Below are 16,723 nucleotides of genomic sequence, written 5' to 3'. Positions count from 1 at the left end.
TAGATGAGAAAATAACATAATTATTACACTATATCCCATTCATTATTACTAGGGCAGAGGACTAGTACAATCAAATGTTCAAAATTAAGGTTAACAATGTTTTTAAAATTCAAATCAATACATCATGAATATACTTTCCCTCCTAGTAGCTTTGAAGTATCCTTAGCCACAGTTGCCAATCGATGTAAAAGTCAAAAAGACAGACTATAGCAACAAAAATTTGGTGAATTTCTGGCAAAAAAAAGTACGCAGGCACAAAATATCATTTACATTACAAACATTGGAACAGACAGACTCTAAATATCAAGTTGACACCTCAGGTTAGACCTGCAACTTATATCACCAAGGAAATCAAAAACAGTGAAAAATTGATTAATCTCCATGGCTACCTGTTGTTTTACTGTATCCATGCATGGGTCTAACACTGGAAGGCCAGTGTGTCCACATTAAATTATATTAAACTATCATATTTCCTCACAGTAGATTATATATAGTATGGGATGTGATTTGACAAAGGAAGGTTGAAGGATTAAAATTACCAGGAAGTTGCCATAAGATGTGTAAGCAGCATATTTCTGCCACTGATGTTTGCACACATACTGTATTATACCTGCTGTGACTGTTAAGTACTGCATGGAAATGCTACTCAGCTGTGTAGCATTTCCCGAGTAAGTCTTAAAAATTGGTATGAATGACAGAAGGGGACTGGCCAATCTAAAGTAAAGTAAGTAAAAGTAAAGTAAAATTTATTGATATTCATCATAAAATGACAATATAATAAAATGGACTACAGCATCTCAGAAATAGGTTAAAAAAGTTATCTATGTATCATACAATTCAAAGTTTTAATACTTCTACGTAAAAATGATCGCCTAAACCGTTCTGTCCGCATACGTGGGATTGTGTAAAATCTGAACAAAACTTTCAAAAATCAAGCAAAACTGTAAGACTTGTGGAGATCTTTGTCATTAATGTGTAGGGATATCATAAAAAATATAAAAGCACTGGCACTTTTTGCTTTGATATTACTACAAAGAGGAGCCCATGGATGCATTTCACTCTAGGTCTGCAATTAAATCCATTCAGCTATATATGAGAGATCCCATTCCTCAGGAGAAGAAAAAAAAAGGATTATTTTAGGCAGAAATTTAGTCTAGATCTGTTTCATTCCAAGCAGTAGTAAAATTATCAGTGCTGGTAAAATATTTCGTTTACCTTTCCTCCTATTCACCGATAAAATATGCTGAATATCTGGAATGCTCCTTTGAGGCTAAATGTTTTGATGGCTTTGGCTTCAGGCCTGAATGTTAATGTCACTCCATTGTTTCATCAACTCTTAACAACTTCAACAATACATTTTAAGTTCATATAAAACAACACAGCATGATTAGAATGACATTCCAAAACTGATTTGTACTTGACAAGTTTGCAAAACATAAACATGTCATTTTGTCTTTATGTTATTCCATTACCTTTTGTTATTATGCATCTGAGGGACTGACGTAAGGGTGGTACATTTCTCGGATATTTTTAAAGTGTTATGAATATACAATCTGGACTGATAATGCTGGTTTTTAATGGGGGGGGGGTGAAAATTAATTTAAGGGTTATAATGTCATCCTTTAAATAGCTAGCAAGCTTGATGTCCAGCGCTATGACAACGGATCTATTAAATTCAATAGCTTCGGTAAATTTTTGTCATCTTTTCTAAAAATATTTCAAACTCAACATGACAATATAATTTCACAGCTTGCTCTTCAAACTTAGGAGTGAATGAGTCACAACATTCTCCATCAACAACATTTTATGTACAGAACTGTATTCATATATCAGTCCAAACTAACACACTGTGAAGTAGAAATTCTTTAAAATTCCACTCCTAAATTAACACCAAAGTCATCTTGAATATTATCATTCAAAACACCAACATTTCTATCTCTAATTAATCCTATGAAGAGTGAATAGAATGGTGCAAATGTCTAAATGTATCTAGGTCAAACATCATCAATACTGAAACTGAAGTAAATTTTGCCTCTTTCATTCAATGTCAAGTGCTTATTACTTTGTCTGTTTTCTTTTTCTTGGGGGGGTGGGGAGTGGTTGGGGGGGATTTGTGATGACAGTTTTCAAGCGGCCTCCGTTCAAGTCAAGATGGATTGACCCTCCTGGTTCATGGACGGTTCTGAATAAGTGGTCATTCAATCCGCCCGCTTTCAATTTATAACTTGAGCACTTCAACTTAGTGTAGGATTTTATACTTAAAATGAGTTAATATGAAAACCGCAGTCCTTTTTGCTGCCTAAGCAACGAGAAACAGATGAAATGGCCACGGATATCAAATAACAACATATCGGAAAAGGAGAATATGAACACAAGAAAAACAGGAAAGAAATAAAATTTATGCATACAGTAGCAGCCAAATCTGATTTCTCACTTTCAAGCAGGACAATATATAATTTACAACATATCATGATATTAATTCAGGTTTGCAAAAGTTATCTTTTTGTCATGTTTCTGCCTTTTTTTTTATCTTTATTGTCTTTTCGTGATGTTGCTAATACTGCAAGATGTGATAGTTTGGTCTTTACCATTTTATACCGTCTGCTCTATAAAGTTATGTGGGATTAATTGCTCTCTTTACATTTCCAAAAAAATGTAAAAAAAAAAAAATCGCTACATTATAATTTTTTAATTCATATTTAGACTGACTGATAGACAATGCTGCCTGGACTAATTCTCACTTTTTTACCTCTAAGCCTGTGCATCTAACAGCAGAATGACATTTTGTCTGGTGTTGGCATAAACCTCATAAAGAGTGCAGGTTAAATTGGAAGAAGAAGACATGGAAGTACTTTGATGACCTCATAACCTGAGGCTGAGAGCATAAAATCCTGACTGGTAAAAGAAATACAACATTCACATTTTACAGTTAATGGAAACAAAACAAAAAATATAGAGAGTGATAAAAGAGTTCTTGCAAGCATAAAGAGTCTAGACCACACAAAATAACAAGGTTACTCCTTGAAGCAAAGAGAAAGATGTTGTGTGTATGTGTCTGTGTGGGGGGGGGGGGTACTGAATGGTTTGGTAAACCACATTTTTATCCTGTATTGCCACTGGAGGTTTGTCATGACTGATTGGATTAACATAAACATATTGATTGTTTTCATTTTGCCTCATAGGTGCCAATTATGACATCATGAGGTATTCATAAATATCTTTTACTCAGCTACTAGGAATGTGCAAGTTAAAGGAATACAATGGTTTATAGACTTCAACATCTTGGTTGTTGGTGTCTTTTATACTTCTTTGTTTCACAGCTTCGACCGCACATTTAGGTGCAAAACAATTCTGCTGAAGGGGTCAGATCCTCATTGGTATTACAGAAGAGAAGTATTCAGAACAAAACATAACAAAACATAAACAAACAAACATAAACAAAACTGAGATACAAAGAAAATATAACTTCAAAAACAATAATAATATTCCTGTATATTCAACAGGAAGCATGCAAGAGACATAATGTTTTTCTTTTAAAGTAAACAAACATTACTTTGAAAGACAAATTATGTGAGTTGCTTAGAATACATAATTCTTTAATATATACGTATGTATTGCCATGTTTGCACATGGTTTTTAGATTCATTTGATACCCTTGTAAGCTTCTGTATTCCGTTAAAATTGAGACTCTTCAAATTGACTGATATTTATATCCTTTTTTTATTCATGAGAGTTAAAACTTCTTACTCCTTTAAAGGTATCATCATTTCGATGACAGATACCTAGCTTAAAACTTATCGGCAGCTGTGACTGTTGAAAATATCTGGGATATCTTTTGTAACCAGCCAGTATCTCAGGGAATGGAGCATGCTGTGTGCAGCCTTTGACCTAAGGCAGTCAGTCTCCAGTAAGTCCTGTAATATTGACAGGTAATTCTGTGTGGAATAGGAAGCTACACTGTAGGCACACTTAAAAACTTACTCAATATTAAATCTCCATATCCAATCATCCTCCGGATAATGTGAGATTTTTACACCCAAATGGACAATTTTCTGGTTTTTGTTTTCATTTAGATGAAATACAGTTTTTGCATACAGCAATTTTTTGGTTGAACACTGTAGCTGATGGCAACAGGGCTATCTAGTGTAATGTGTTACATTGTGTACTTTTCACACATACTAATTATCACAATACTGAAAGGCAACTTGACTTAAATATTTCTTTCAAGGAAAAAAAAAGGTTTTGCCCTTTTGTCATATTAGGCTAGCGGATTCATACAAGGTTGATGAACTTCAAACTAAATGGTGGAAATTGCTACTGCAAATTGTCACAGTAATATTCAAATGTGTGTATCATGATGAAGGACAGATTTGCCATTACAGAAATTTTGGGGACTAAAAGTAAATATTCTTTTAAGTTGGGAGACCATGAGTTCCTAATAGCTCCTCCCACTACCCCAAAACTATCTTCCGCTTATTTGTGGTAGCCAAATTTGGGACAATTGGACTGCAGGTGAAAGAAACATGTAGATTGTTGATTGACAGTCTGCAATCTATGTTTGGATCCTAAATGAATTTTTGATGATGAAGATCGTTTCAGATACCGCAAGAAAAATGAACTTCTCTTAAGTATAAGGTATCGTAACACGTTGGACAAGATGGCCCTCTGCTAATCTCAGGCGGACAGTGTTAATTCTTCTAGCCCAGATCGCAGGACAAGCTTGAAGCTAGGGAACAGAGCCAGCCATCAAATAAAGTACCATCTTCCAGTGACATTGTCTCAATAGATGTCACCATTGAAAGGTGGAGGGGGTGGGAGTAACGATCGATGGGTCACTGACAAAAATATCAAGTTTTGTTAGGCTGTGGCCTAAAAAATGTTGTGGATTGATGCTGTAGATTGGTCTATCTACTGACATCAAGTTCTGAAGAGAAAATGTCAAGTCTACAGACAAAACATGACAAATAGACACCAGAATTAAATAAACTACTTTAAGAGACCTGTTTAGCAGAGTGGGTTTTATAGACTCCCTAATGTTATGCCTCCCAACTGCCAATGGAACAGGTGTCCAACAGTGACCTAAAAAAACCCATGACATAACTGTGACAATAGACACCAGAATTAAATAAACTGCTTTAAGAGAGCTGTTTAGCAGAGTGGGTTATAGAATCCCCTAATGTTACCCCTCCAACCGCCAAGAGAACAGGTGTCCAACAGAGACCTACAAAAATACTTTGAATTGGAATGAGTCTATCAGCTGTGGGTTTAATCATGGATGTGGGTGGCTAGAATTAAAATGGATATTCCAGGAGTGAGGCCAAACCATTCCACCACAATGGTTCTTGAAAATCTCGTTGTTAAATCATTTTTCCAAGTCTGAATTTTTTTTTTTTCTTGGGGGGGGAGGGGGGTAAAATTTATTTGTAGATTAAAGCATTTGTTACTTTTGTCACAATTGATAGACATTTCTGGTCTACGATATTAATCAGGGAGACTTTCTTCTTGGATAGCTTTTTGTTTTCCTCTTTGTGCTGGTTGTTGATTGCTTCCTGACATATGATACATGTGACCCACTTTCTAAACTGCATGTGTATATATGTACCCGGACATTAGTGCAAAGCTTCATAACCAGAAAGCCAAAAAGACTTATATAGTGAATCTTGCCAACTGTTATATAAAAACATCTTAAAGTAGTACTTGATACAAGGTTTTCAGGTTTTGACAACTGTTGACTTCAGGTGATCAACAAGGCTTTTGAACACATGTCTTCATCCCTGCTTTACATTTGGAACTATTGTGTTTAGAAGTATGAGAGCAATGTTGACCCTTTTTACCCTGAAATGACCTTTGACCTCCACAACAAACACTACAGTTCTTGCAAACACTATGGTGGATTTAATGTACCAGTTGTAAGGTCTGCTACTTTTGGGATTCTTCTGTTAAGTTTACAAGGTTTTAGACTTTAAGCTCTGGTGACCTCAAATGACTTTGATATTCATAAGAACAGCGAGGTTATTGAATTAATTTGGATGGATCCACATAATGCATACGAAATTCATCCAAGCTTACTATTGCAGTGACCATGTCGTCGTTTTTCTGCTTGACTTCTAGCGACCTCAAATGACCTTTGACCTCTACAACAAACAATATGTTTCTTGTAATCAATCACACTGATCCACAAACAAAGCATCACAAACACACAGTATGCTGAAACTTACACGTAGATACCACTTGGCCTTTGACAACGCATCAGAGATGCACGTTTTGGTACTGACTACTGCCTGATAAACGATTTGTGCATCATAAAGAAAATGAGCTTTTTCACTCTGCTGGTACCCAGATGCTATCATCAAATATAATCAAACAATATAATTTCAAACAAATTTCTTTTCCTTTCATTTCCTTTCTTGCTGATACTATCCGGGTGTGGCTTGCTCTGTTTGGTGCGGAGAATTTATATCAACTATGTGCAATGATTAAACCCTGCCATGGGAATATCAATGTTGTGAGCCTAATGCTGACTTCCACCAGCCTACCTGACTGTTATCTTGATACGGTACATATTGATAACAGAGATTACGCCAGAAAAACAAGCAGACATTTTCTAATTAAAAGAGCATCTGAAATTCAATTTCTATTGGCTAAATTTCTTTTATCATAAATTTGTTTGGGGGGGGATGGACTGACAGACAATTGTAAGTGTATTGTGCCAGATTATTTTTCATATAGCAAACCTTGATTTGAAATCAAATCAATTATATCTACCCATTTTCTATTTTTTTATAAATTAAGACTAATGAAGTAGAGGCAACCTGACTATATTACATTCTCCATCATGAGTTTAGTAATTGATTGATTGATTCTGAATCCACATTCAGCAATCATAGGTAATAACTATCTGTTGATTAAGAGATCTAGTGTTGCATCATGGGTATGAAAACATGTTGTTATAAATGCTATATGCACAATAAACAACGGACCTCTGAATTAAACCAAGTATAGTAGATATTGAAGCCTGTTCGACAAATTTCTCTGCTGTCGCGATTGTCTAAGTTTTACAGGAAAAAAATTTGACATTTTATTATTTAAACTCTGAATTCCTGTTCTAGCTAGGCCGATGTACATGATTTAGGGAGTATTTAAAGCTATATTTTGTGTTGATTTTGTAACAAAAATAAAATGAGCAGTCATGTTGTTTCCAGGCACATTTGAGTTCCTTTAACTGTCGACGGATCTCTTCGAAAAGACATCGTACAAAATTTCCCTGCAACGGTTATTATAAGACTTTTTAAACATAAAATTTTGAACATATGCGATAAACTTTCGTCTTTATTGAAATCTCTTTCGTTAATATTCTGTCGATGAACAACATTTGTTAATGTAGTTCGAAACGTCTTCGGGAGCTACAATAGCTGAATGGAATAACCAATAAAGACTTGAACCATCAAATAAAACTCGCGGTCAGATTCGTTGACATTACAGTCTTCTAGCCGATTGAGTGCTAGAGAGAATGGAAGCATGCATCAAAACAAATTTTCATTTTCATTTACAGGTCTATCTCATCAATTGCACATTTATAACGTTGACTGCAGTGAGGGACTGATCAAAACATTGTAATGCTTTCAAGAGGAAGCCTTGAACTTTCCCCAAGAATATTTTCTACCACCTGCTCCTTAGGCGAGGAGCTGAATTTAACCATTTTCGGAAATAAATTTGGAAATCCAATTTAGCAGGTGTTCAGCTCAAAACGGAAACAACGTGAAACTAAAGAACTGCATCTGACCCCCAGAAAATGAAGACTGACCCTATTCCACTTGAGGATGGCCTCAAGAAGAAGATGAGGAGAAGGAATAGGTGGAGGTTGGAGAGATCATTCAAACTAAACAGTTCAGAGTGTGGCATAGATTTCTTAGACCTACAATGGGAGGTTTTTTTCGCTAGTTATTTTTGGCTTTAAAATATGCAAAATGTCTGAAACTTCCATTCAGCTTCAAAGATGGTCATTTATATATGTCCTTCTGTTAAGTCCTACTTGTTTATGATAATCCATTAATTAAAAATTTTCAATTCTTTTATTTTGATGCTGTTCCCAGAGTAACATTGGTATTTATGTATTAGATATTTTATGACTGCAAAAGTAGGCAAAAGCGATAACAATTAGAGCAGTCCTTCAATACCTCACTGAATTTATTTCCCCACGGTAAGTTCTCGTTATTGGTTTTGTCATAAAAAATAAATCAAAATGGCATCAAAAGACAAGCCACACTGATGACTGTCTGTCATCTTTTAATATTAATTATTAATTAATAAAATTAATTAGCTCTCAAATTACTTCAGCTTTCAAAATTAAAAGTTGAATCCTCCTTTACTGTGGCTTGTGTTGGGGGGGGGAGGGGGTTGGAGGAGGGATTGGGAAGGGGTTGAGTGAGGGCATGGTATAGTATGGGTTGAGAAGGAACCTAGGATTCAATTGGGAGGAGAGAAGTTGTCTTTCCCTGAAAAAATTACAATTTAGTTCACATGACAAATCTGATAGAAGATCTAACATGTACGTAGAATAGCTAATTGAGGGAGGACAGGAGAAGGTGGCTTATTCTTCATGGGATCGGGGAGGGGAAGACAGTATTGCTTAAAATGCAAGATTCTGCATCTCTGACCAAACGTTTTAGCTAGGGGTGCAAAACCTTGAAACTGCTTGCATTCGACGGACACAACCTTTTAAACAAGAGTATAATATATGACAAACACTTAAAAGACGCATGTAAGGGAGTCATGACTCACAGTATTGTGCATTGCATGCCATCCAGGCCTGAATATACTAGTCTACAGAGATAATTCCTGCTTCAGTCATGTTGTTGTAGTATATTAGTTAAGAGTTACATCATTTGATTTTGTTCGTGTACATTATAGATCTATCACAGTATGTACGCTTCCATTGCATACAAGCCCATTTGCCTTCAGGGATCATTATGATGACTAAGGAGTGTTTGTTCCTGTAGAGGAATTGTGTAATGAACAATTTCACTACGACAGGCTGCAAGATCGTAATTCTTTTTGAGCAGACTTAAACAAATATTGAGATGTTGCCTCCTGCTACAGGGAGGGGTCATGTGCTATGGGAGAGAGAGAGGGGTCATGTGATACGGCAGAGAGGGGTACCAATGGGACAAGGTGGTTCCCACACCTCCCAATCACAAAGGGATATAAAGCAACGATACTCATGTTATAGATATGATGATCCAGGGAACAGATACAATGACTGTGACAAACTTGACCTTTAAGAAAAGTGACCTAATTTTCAAAGAATTCAAGAAATGAAAAATGCACTCAGAGCTAATTAGTGACCAGCAAAGAAACTATTCCATAAGTTCAAAAGGGCAGGCAGTCTCTGGCCTTGTTTACCCGATGGGAAAGAACTTTACAGACTTGATAGCCGGATTGACTTGTAGAAACAACTCACCTCTGTTTCAGCTCTGACGATATCATACGATCCCCAGGATGCGATGAAAGATCTACTTTTTGGAAGCACATGAACGTTATCTATTTCACCACTAATTTCCTCTGCCCTCTTGACCAAGTACTGATGGAGGAATCAGAGAAATAAAACGTCAACTTTTTATATGTATGATAAAAAGTGGCTGCACATGTGAAAACTGTGTAGAATGAATAAACATTTATGTATATTGTGAGCAGCTATATATAAGAAAGCTTGAGAAGCCTTCAGTTCCTTGATAATTCCCTCCCCCCCTCCTCCCCCTTACCCCTCCTCCATCTACTCGTCTTCCCATTCACTTCTTCCTCAACCCTATGATACCATACTTTATCCACCCTCTAACTATCAAATTGTGGTTAACTGTCCTCTAATATGCAACTGTGTAGAACCAACTGTCTTAATTATTTTTTTGTATTGTATGTGAAGAGTAAATTGCTACTGTATGAGACTTGGGACTCCTGGGAAGGTGAGGAGTGGAAGGGGTGGGGGACGAGGGAAGGGTGATCACAATTAGTCAAAGTTACCTATTTTTGGAACTTTTTTCTTAACATTATTTCACAAAGTTAAATCATAAATGAAAGAAATAGCATACATTTTATGAACAGATGAAAAACCTACATAAAAAGGAATAAATAAATTTAGAAGGTTCAAGTCGATTAAAGTAATGCATGATGGGAAAAGACGTTCTTGACTATGACTGATTGGAAATATTGCTTTTGCCAATATTTCTTTGCCCTTTCAAAAGGCAAATTCATCCCATTTTTTAAGAGATGTCCTTGACAAACAAAGCAAAGAAACAAGTGTTACTCCTTATTTCTTATAGAAACATGTTTAATTATAATATATTTTACAGTAAAAAGATCAGATTTGTGAAATATTAATATATATATAATATGGTTTGTTTTAAAGACTTTCGATCAATATCTATGTAACATTCACAGAAACTTTATCAAATCAACCAATATTGAGCAACATCCCTTTAATTGTCTCAAGAGTCTGAAAAGACCAGATTGTTAAAATGTCTATACATATTTTTAATATTTACTTACATCTCGAACACTGTCTGCTCGATAGTCAACATGAATTACATAAAAATTATATTTTCTGTAAACACCTTCCAGCAGCTGTGCCTGTAAAAAGCAAAAGAAAGTGAAAGACTGATAGAAAAAATGATTAATTAATAATTAATAATCAATGACATAATGATACATATTTTCCACCTCTTCAATAATTTTTTGGGGGGCTAAATTTTTTGTGATCTTTTCTCCAAAGTGATCCACTAATGTTTAAGAGCACTTAAACTTTCTATTAAAGCAGTTTGTTAGATATGTCACACACACGTTGTTTGTTTGTTAATTTTACGATTCAACCAATCAAAATGTCCATGCAAAGTTCAAATCATGTTTGATTTCAGTATAATTAAAAGGTAAAACATCCACACTACTGACGTTCTAGGTGATGGTATATTAAGAATGGAAAACTATGTTGTGACACCAAGACTAGGCTGCAACATGAAGGATAATACATGTTTACCCCTCCTGTCTCCCCCTCCCTACCCATTTGCCACCCCTTCACTCACCACACATCAAGAAACCAATGGCAAAATGATGCAATCATATTGTTCACTTCTAAAGCTGTGCCAATTAGTTCTATAGCACGTAATACACCTGCCATTTTGTACATACAATTTTTTAATGTTTAATTAAAAATGGTAATTTTGTTTGAACAACTGTTCGTTGGTTTGTTTCACTAGTCCAACTAGGCCCTAACAACCCCCCCCCCCCACACCCGAGAGACTAATATTCACTTTGCAAAGACATGTTTGTGTTTCATCATTTTCTTACCAAAAACTAAAAAGGTACTGTGTACAAAAAGGTGATATACACCATTACAGTTCTAGATTAGTGATTTACATATAATTTTATGAGATTTATGAGATGATGAGATTTATGAGATATAAGATTACATGAGGTTCCCTGATAATATTATTTGGTTCTTCCTTCTTGATTTAATATTTATTCAATATTCTGTTTTTTCATTTCGTACAATCGTTCTGAGGTAGTAGTTTTGAATCGGCAACAACTTAGCTCAGAGGACGCTGTTACCTTTTCTCAAACCATGTGTGAAGAATTTTTCTTCCTTGTCTTCTTAACGTACGTGTTAGCTCTAAATTAAATTTTCTTTCAGGCAAAAAAGCCTAGCTTAAGGCCCCCCGTAACCAAAGACGATTTAAGATGCATTAGTCACCACACCTTTTAAAATGCCGACACACCATTCCAAAATTATGCTCTAACCGAGAGACTAATTACGTTATATCCAGCATATATTCACTTTTCCTCAAATTCAAAAACATAAACTTAAACGGTAAGTTTTCTTGTTAAGAAATGCCAAAGTTAAAACAAATTATGTCAAATCTTGGTCGTCTCCTGAAAAACATTAAGTTTGTTAGTCACAAAAAAGACAAGTCTACAAGTCTTATGCGAACGCTGTGACTACGCATTTCAAGCGAGAGTAAATTAATATAGGCTATTGTACCATCTAAGCAGCAAAAAGATGATCAACGACGTAGAAGGGAAGATTCAGCATATAGGGGAAAGTTCCATAGCTCTATCGTTGCAAATTAAACGGATGGATTCTACATCTGTTCAGAATTAATCATATGGTAGGAAGGGATAATCAAAGTTCCAAAAGAAGCCCAAAATTTGATCAGGTTTACAATCAGTCTGACAAATGTCATGTAAATTTGGGTTTTTTTTTGGGGGGGGGGGGGATTTGGATTTAATTGTTATACACAATTCGAAAGATCAACAAAAGTAATTTGATTGATCAACTTTGCAAAGTTCTGCTGATTAAGGACACCTTGTACTATTTTTACTGTTACTGTAAAACTTGAGAATTTATTTAAGAGAATGAATGCATACCAACAGACCCTCCCAACAGACCCTTCTAAAAGACCCTCCCAACAGACCCTTCCAACAGACCCTCCCAACAGATCCACCAAACAGACCCTCCCAACAGACCCTCCCAACAGACCCTCCCAACAGACCATGACCCTCCCCCTCCCATCCCTCCTCATTAAATGTCTGTATTTGTTTCCCCTCCATCATTCCAACATGACTACTGTTCATGTGAGGTATCCAGAATTGCTCAGAGAACTTTACAGGGTTTTGCTACAATGTTATAATGTTAAAGACATGTGCCTTACATTCTTTGCGACAAGCCATCACATAACCATCCAACTGGTACAAAGCTGTAATGTTAAGGGTATAGATGTTACTTTCCTTTGCAAAAAGCCATCACGTAACCAACCAACCAGCCAACCAAACAATTTCTTAATGTTTTTTCCACATTTCATTTTGAAAAACTCAATTAGATAGCAGTAATTTATGCCAGATGATTTCCATGGTCTGTAGGAAGCCATTTTCAGTAAAGAGAACTGCTGCTTATGGATCAAAAACGTAAGGTATACTTACATCCACTTAAAAAGGGGGGGGGGTGGTATTGCACCTGAAAGAGACATTCACATGTGTATAGACATAGAAGACCCTATATGTTGATGTATCAGCCACACCCTTCAAGTTAAAAAGCAGTTGTGAATTTGAAATATTTTCTGGGTTTAATAATGGTAACTAACGAAGGGAAAAGTTGATTTGGTCAGAAAATTGGATGTGCACACATAAAAAAAAATTGTTAACGTTACAGGATACGAACCGAATATAAAGGTATCTTGAAGTCCTTTAGTTTGTATAACTTTAGTAAGGAAACGTTCGGGAATTGTAACATTACAGGATACGAACCGAATATTAAGGAAAGTTGAAGTCGTGGTTACATTGATACAGTGGTTACATTGATTAAGTATAATACTTCAATATTACGGACGGGTTTTCTATTTTAAATTTTTTTAAATTTAATAAGGAAACGTTCGGGAATTGTTAGTCGGTAGGATGGATCAGTGTTTTAGGGGTTAGGCTTGATAGGAGACCGATTTCCCTTTGTTTGTATAACATTAGATTAACACTATGTAGAACTAGATAAACACCTAACTGCTGTGAACAATACCCTTGATTAATAACCCAAAATAAATCAAATTGAACTAGTGAAATAGAAAAGGTGATATTATTCCACACCGATTCCCCTTTGTTTGTATAATAATATAACTTTCATTGTATGCGTAACCGCCTAAAGTAGTGTAATCCTCCCACTATACCCGGAATAACTGCTCAGACTCTGATCGATATCGAACGGACATCACTTTATTTACCTACCACGAAGTAATATAACCCAAAATAAATCAAATCAAACTAGTGAAATAGAAAAAGTGATATTATTCTGACTGAATATGAGTAAAACAATGGTTGGGCGAAATGACCATGCTGGTTGGGCGAAATGACCATGCTGGTTGGGCGAAATGACCAGGCTGGTTGGGCGAAATGACAAGGCTGGTTGGGCGAAATGGTTGTTGGGCGAAGTGATCAGAAAGCCTTTTGAAAGCATTTTAATATCCTGTTTCCTCTGCCATGCTAAACTTTGGAAGTACATGCTGCTGACCCTTTGAATGTTTCAGTCCAGTTTTGGATTCACTGCATTATACCTCTTTGATACTGATATGCATGTTCCATTCAAGAAAGAAAACCTTCCTGTTCTTCATTTCACGAACCAAATTATCTACCTAAGCTACAGTAGTGCATAACCCTAGCAATTAGGCGTAAAAAATTCTGCTACGCTTGAATCGGAATGTTTAATAAAAGGAGACCAGTCTAATTTCCATTTTAAGCTGTTATTGCAAAGCCTACATGTTTGTTCTTTGTTTAGATAAATATTTATTTATTTCATTTTTTTTCCCACTGCATGATGCATTTTCTTCCTGAATTAATTCTACTTACCACAGCTTCAGCGTTTGCATGCGCCAAGATGAGGACACCCAGTTTGCAAGGAATAAGGCCTACATGCTCATCTGCCAAAACTGTAGAGTAAATAGAAAAGAAATGTTATCAAATAATACATTCATAATTAAAAGTACCACCACATTTTAAGAAAGAGACCGCATATATTAATAAAAACCTGTTGTTGATTCAGAAACTTCATCAACACTGATTCTAGTGGACGAAAACCATACTGGAATTATAGAACTGTGTAAACCATCAGAAATGGTAGATTTGGAAGGAAGAGGAAACAGGCTGTTGACCCTTTTGTGGGGTAGTTGGAGGGGGGAGGTGGGGGGGGGCGGGAAAGCCAGGTAGATTGGAGTGTAATTATTGAATGGAGACAAGAAGCAGAGGAGTGAAGTATATCAATAAATTATTATATGTTAATTTATCTGGGTCAGTTGCAACCAGTCAGGCCATTTCAATGTTAAAGTGACATTAACAATGAAACCTGAAACTGCTAGTTGTTTTCCAATATAAGTACATACATATGTCATACATACATATATAAATATACACAATTACCAGTCATCCATGATCCACGATATCAATGAAACCACCACTTCAAAAGCATGACTGCTTAATCAGTCTTACACATCTATGATCTTTCTAAACAATTTGCCTTAGATGGGTAAGCTAGGAGCAGAGTAAATTTAGCTAACTACAGATTGCAACCAAGTTGTAGAAGTATTTCTCTGTTGACATTTGTGGAGTGGTACTTTTGTGGAATACATCTATTTTGTGGAGTACAATATGTAGAGTACCAAATGTGGAGTGCAAAATGTCTCATGGAGGGGGAGGGGGGGTAGGAGTGGTTGAGGTAGGTAAAGTAAAATCCTTGATGAATTTTAAACATGAGAAATCATTTATTGAATTTGGTACTGATATTTTTAGAACATACATGCATACAGTCATATTCCATGGTGTGTGCATGATACATTTATTGTGCTGTTTATGTAGTCAGTCAGACTCATTTCAAGACTAATTCTATTCTGGGTTTGAAGTAATTAAGCCACCATTATTATTATTTGTCTCGGTGGCAAAGACCTATGAGATCATAATTAAGGCCAGATGAATTACCAAGGGACCACACAAATCTGTTTAATGTACCTGGTATTGAACATCCAACTGGAAACCACAGTGTCTAAGGCCATTGAATGATGGAATCAGGAGGTTGGTGACCTTAGACGGGTCATTGGGGGGGGGGGGGAGGGGTCAGTGCAAGAATGCTACCAGTTAATAGGCTAGGATAGATAGATGTGCGTAGGTAAAGGAGACAGCTAAGAGAAAAGAGTAAAGTCAATAAATTGAAGATCTATTTTGAGGAATATATCATAATTTTTTTTTTATAAGGGGTCAATTGTTGCTTATTGTAATACTTTAGGCCCCCGCACTGAGGTATGCATGTAATGCTGTATCTCTGTATATATATATTACATAGTATTATATAACATCTCACATCATTCTGAGTTCTGACAAAGCTATGTAATATATTCCACTAATCACTGGAAACTTCTCCATGTAAGTAAGAGATATATTGTATCAACCTTAGAAATATTCATAACAAATGTAACATCTTTGTAATTAGACAAACTAGGAGATGACTACAAATTAGGAATTAAACATTTCATCTGAATTCCATATTATAATGTATATTTAACTTTCACATAAAAATTATTAACCTGCTCATCTTTCTTGGTAAAAGTTGACTGTGGAAAAACTAAAGACCAATAAATGTATATGGCAACAAAGGTTTAATCCATAATATTCCCAAGGAGCCATTAGCAAAAGATCAATGATATTGACTTAATTAAATAGTCTCCTCCATTATCAAAAATGATCTCCCCATATCAGAAAGCCTTCTCTCATTGATGTGATGGTAAATTGAAGTAATTTAATATCCAGCTGAGTAAACAATCTCACCAAAGCATTGATTACATAAAACTTGAAACACAAACAGACTCATTTTGCACATGTACTTTAATATGCCTTTCCCTGTGTTCATAACACTGCATTGCTGAACACTAACACTCACAAATATCTGCACAGTTGTTTTTCCTTCTTTCTGTTCCAACGTTTGATAGAAGAGATAAAAGTAAGAATACACCTGATTTGTGAAGGGGTAATAAACCTGGCAGTGTGACACCACCCTACAACCAAAGAGCAGGCCGCTTTTGATTGCATCTTACTTTCAACTTTTGACCCAGCTATCTTCTCTTGTTAATGGCTAACGATCTGCATCGCTTTTTAAGTTTTTATTAATAGCCATGGAAATCAGTTTGCATTTGTTGATATGGGAACGACA

The 16,723-nt window shown here is 35.7% G+C and overlaps 1 protein-coding gene across 1 annotated transcript in view; it reads right to left on the bottom strand.

Annotated features, from left to right (window-relative positions):
* Positions 1-16,723, bottom strand: part of LOC139967968 (uncharacterized) — a 110,742-nt gene that overhangs the window by 42,174 nt on the left and 51,845 nt on the right. Inside the window, exons 6-8 of the mRNA XM_071972217.1 lie at positions 14,377-14,456; positions 10,543-10,623; positions 9,461-9,580 (exon numbers count right to left, since the gene is read on the bottom strand). Of these exons, the coding sequence (XP_071828318.1) occupies positions 9,461-9,580; positions 10,543-10,623; positions 14,377-14,456 (281 nt within the window). The remainder of the gene's footprint in view (positions 1-9,460; positions 9,581-10,542; positions 10,624-14,376; positions 14,457-16,723) is intronic.

The sequence above is a fragment of the Apostichopus japonicus genome, chromosome 5, assembly GCF_037975245.1.
Source record: "Apostichopus japonicus isolate 1M-3 chromosome 5, ASM3797524v1, whole genome shotgun sequence".
Lineage (NCBI taxonomy): Eukaryota > Metazoa > Echinodermata > Holothuroidea > Aspidochirotida > Stichopodidae > Apostichopus > Apostichopus japonicus.
This window is presented reverse-complemented; position numbering and strand designations above follow the sequence as displayed.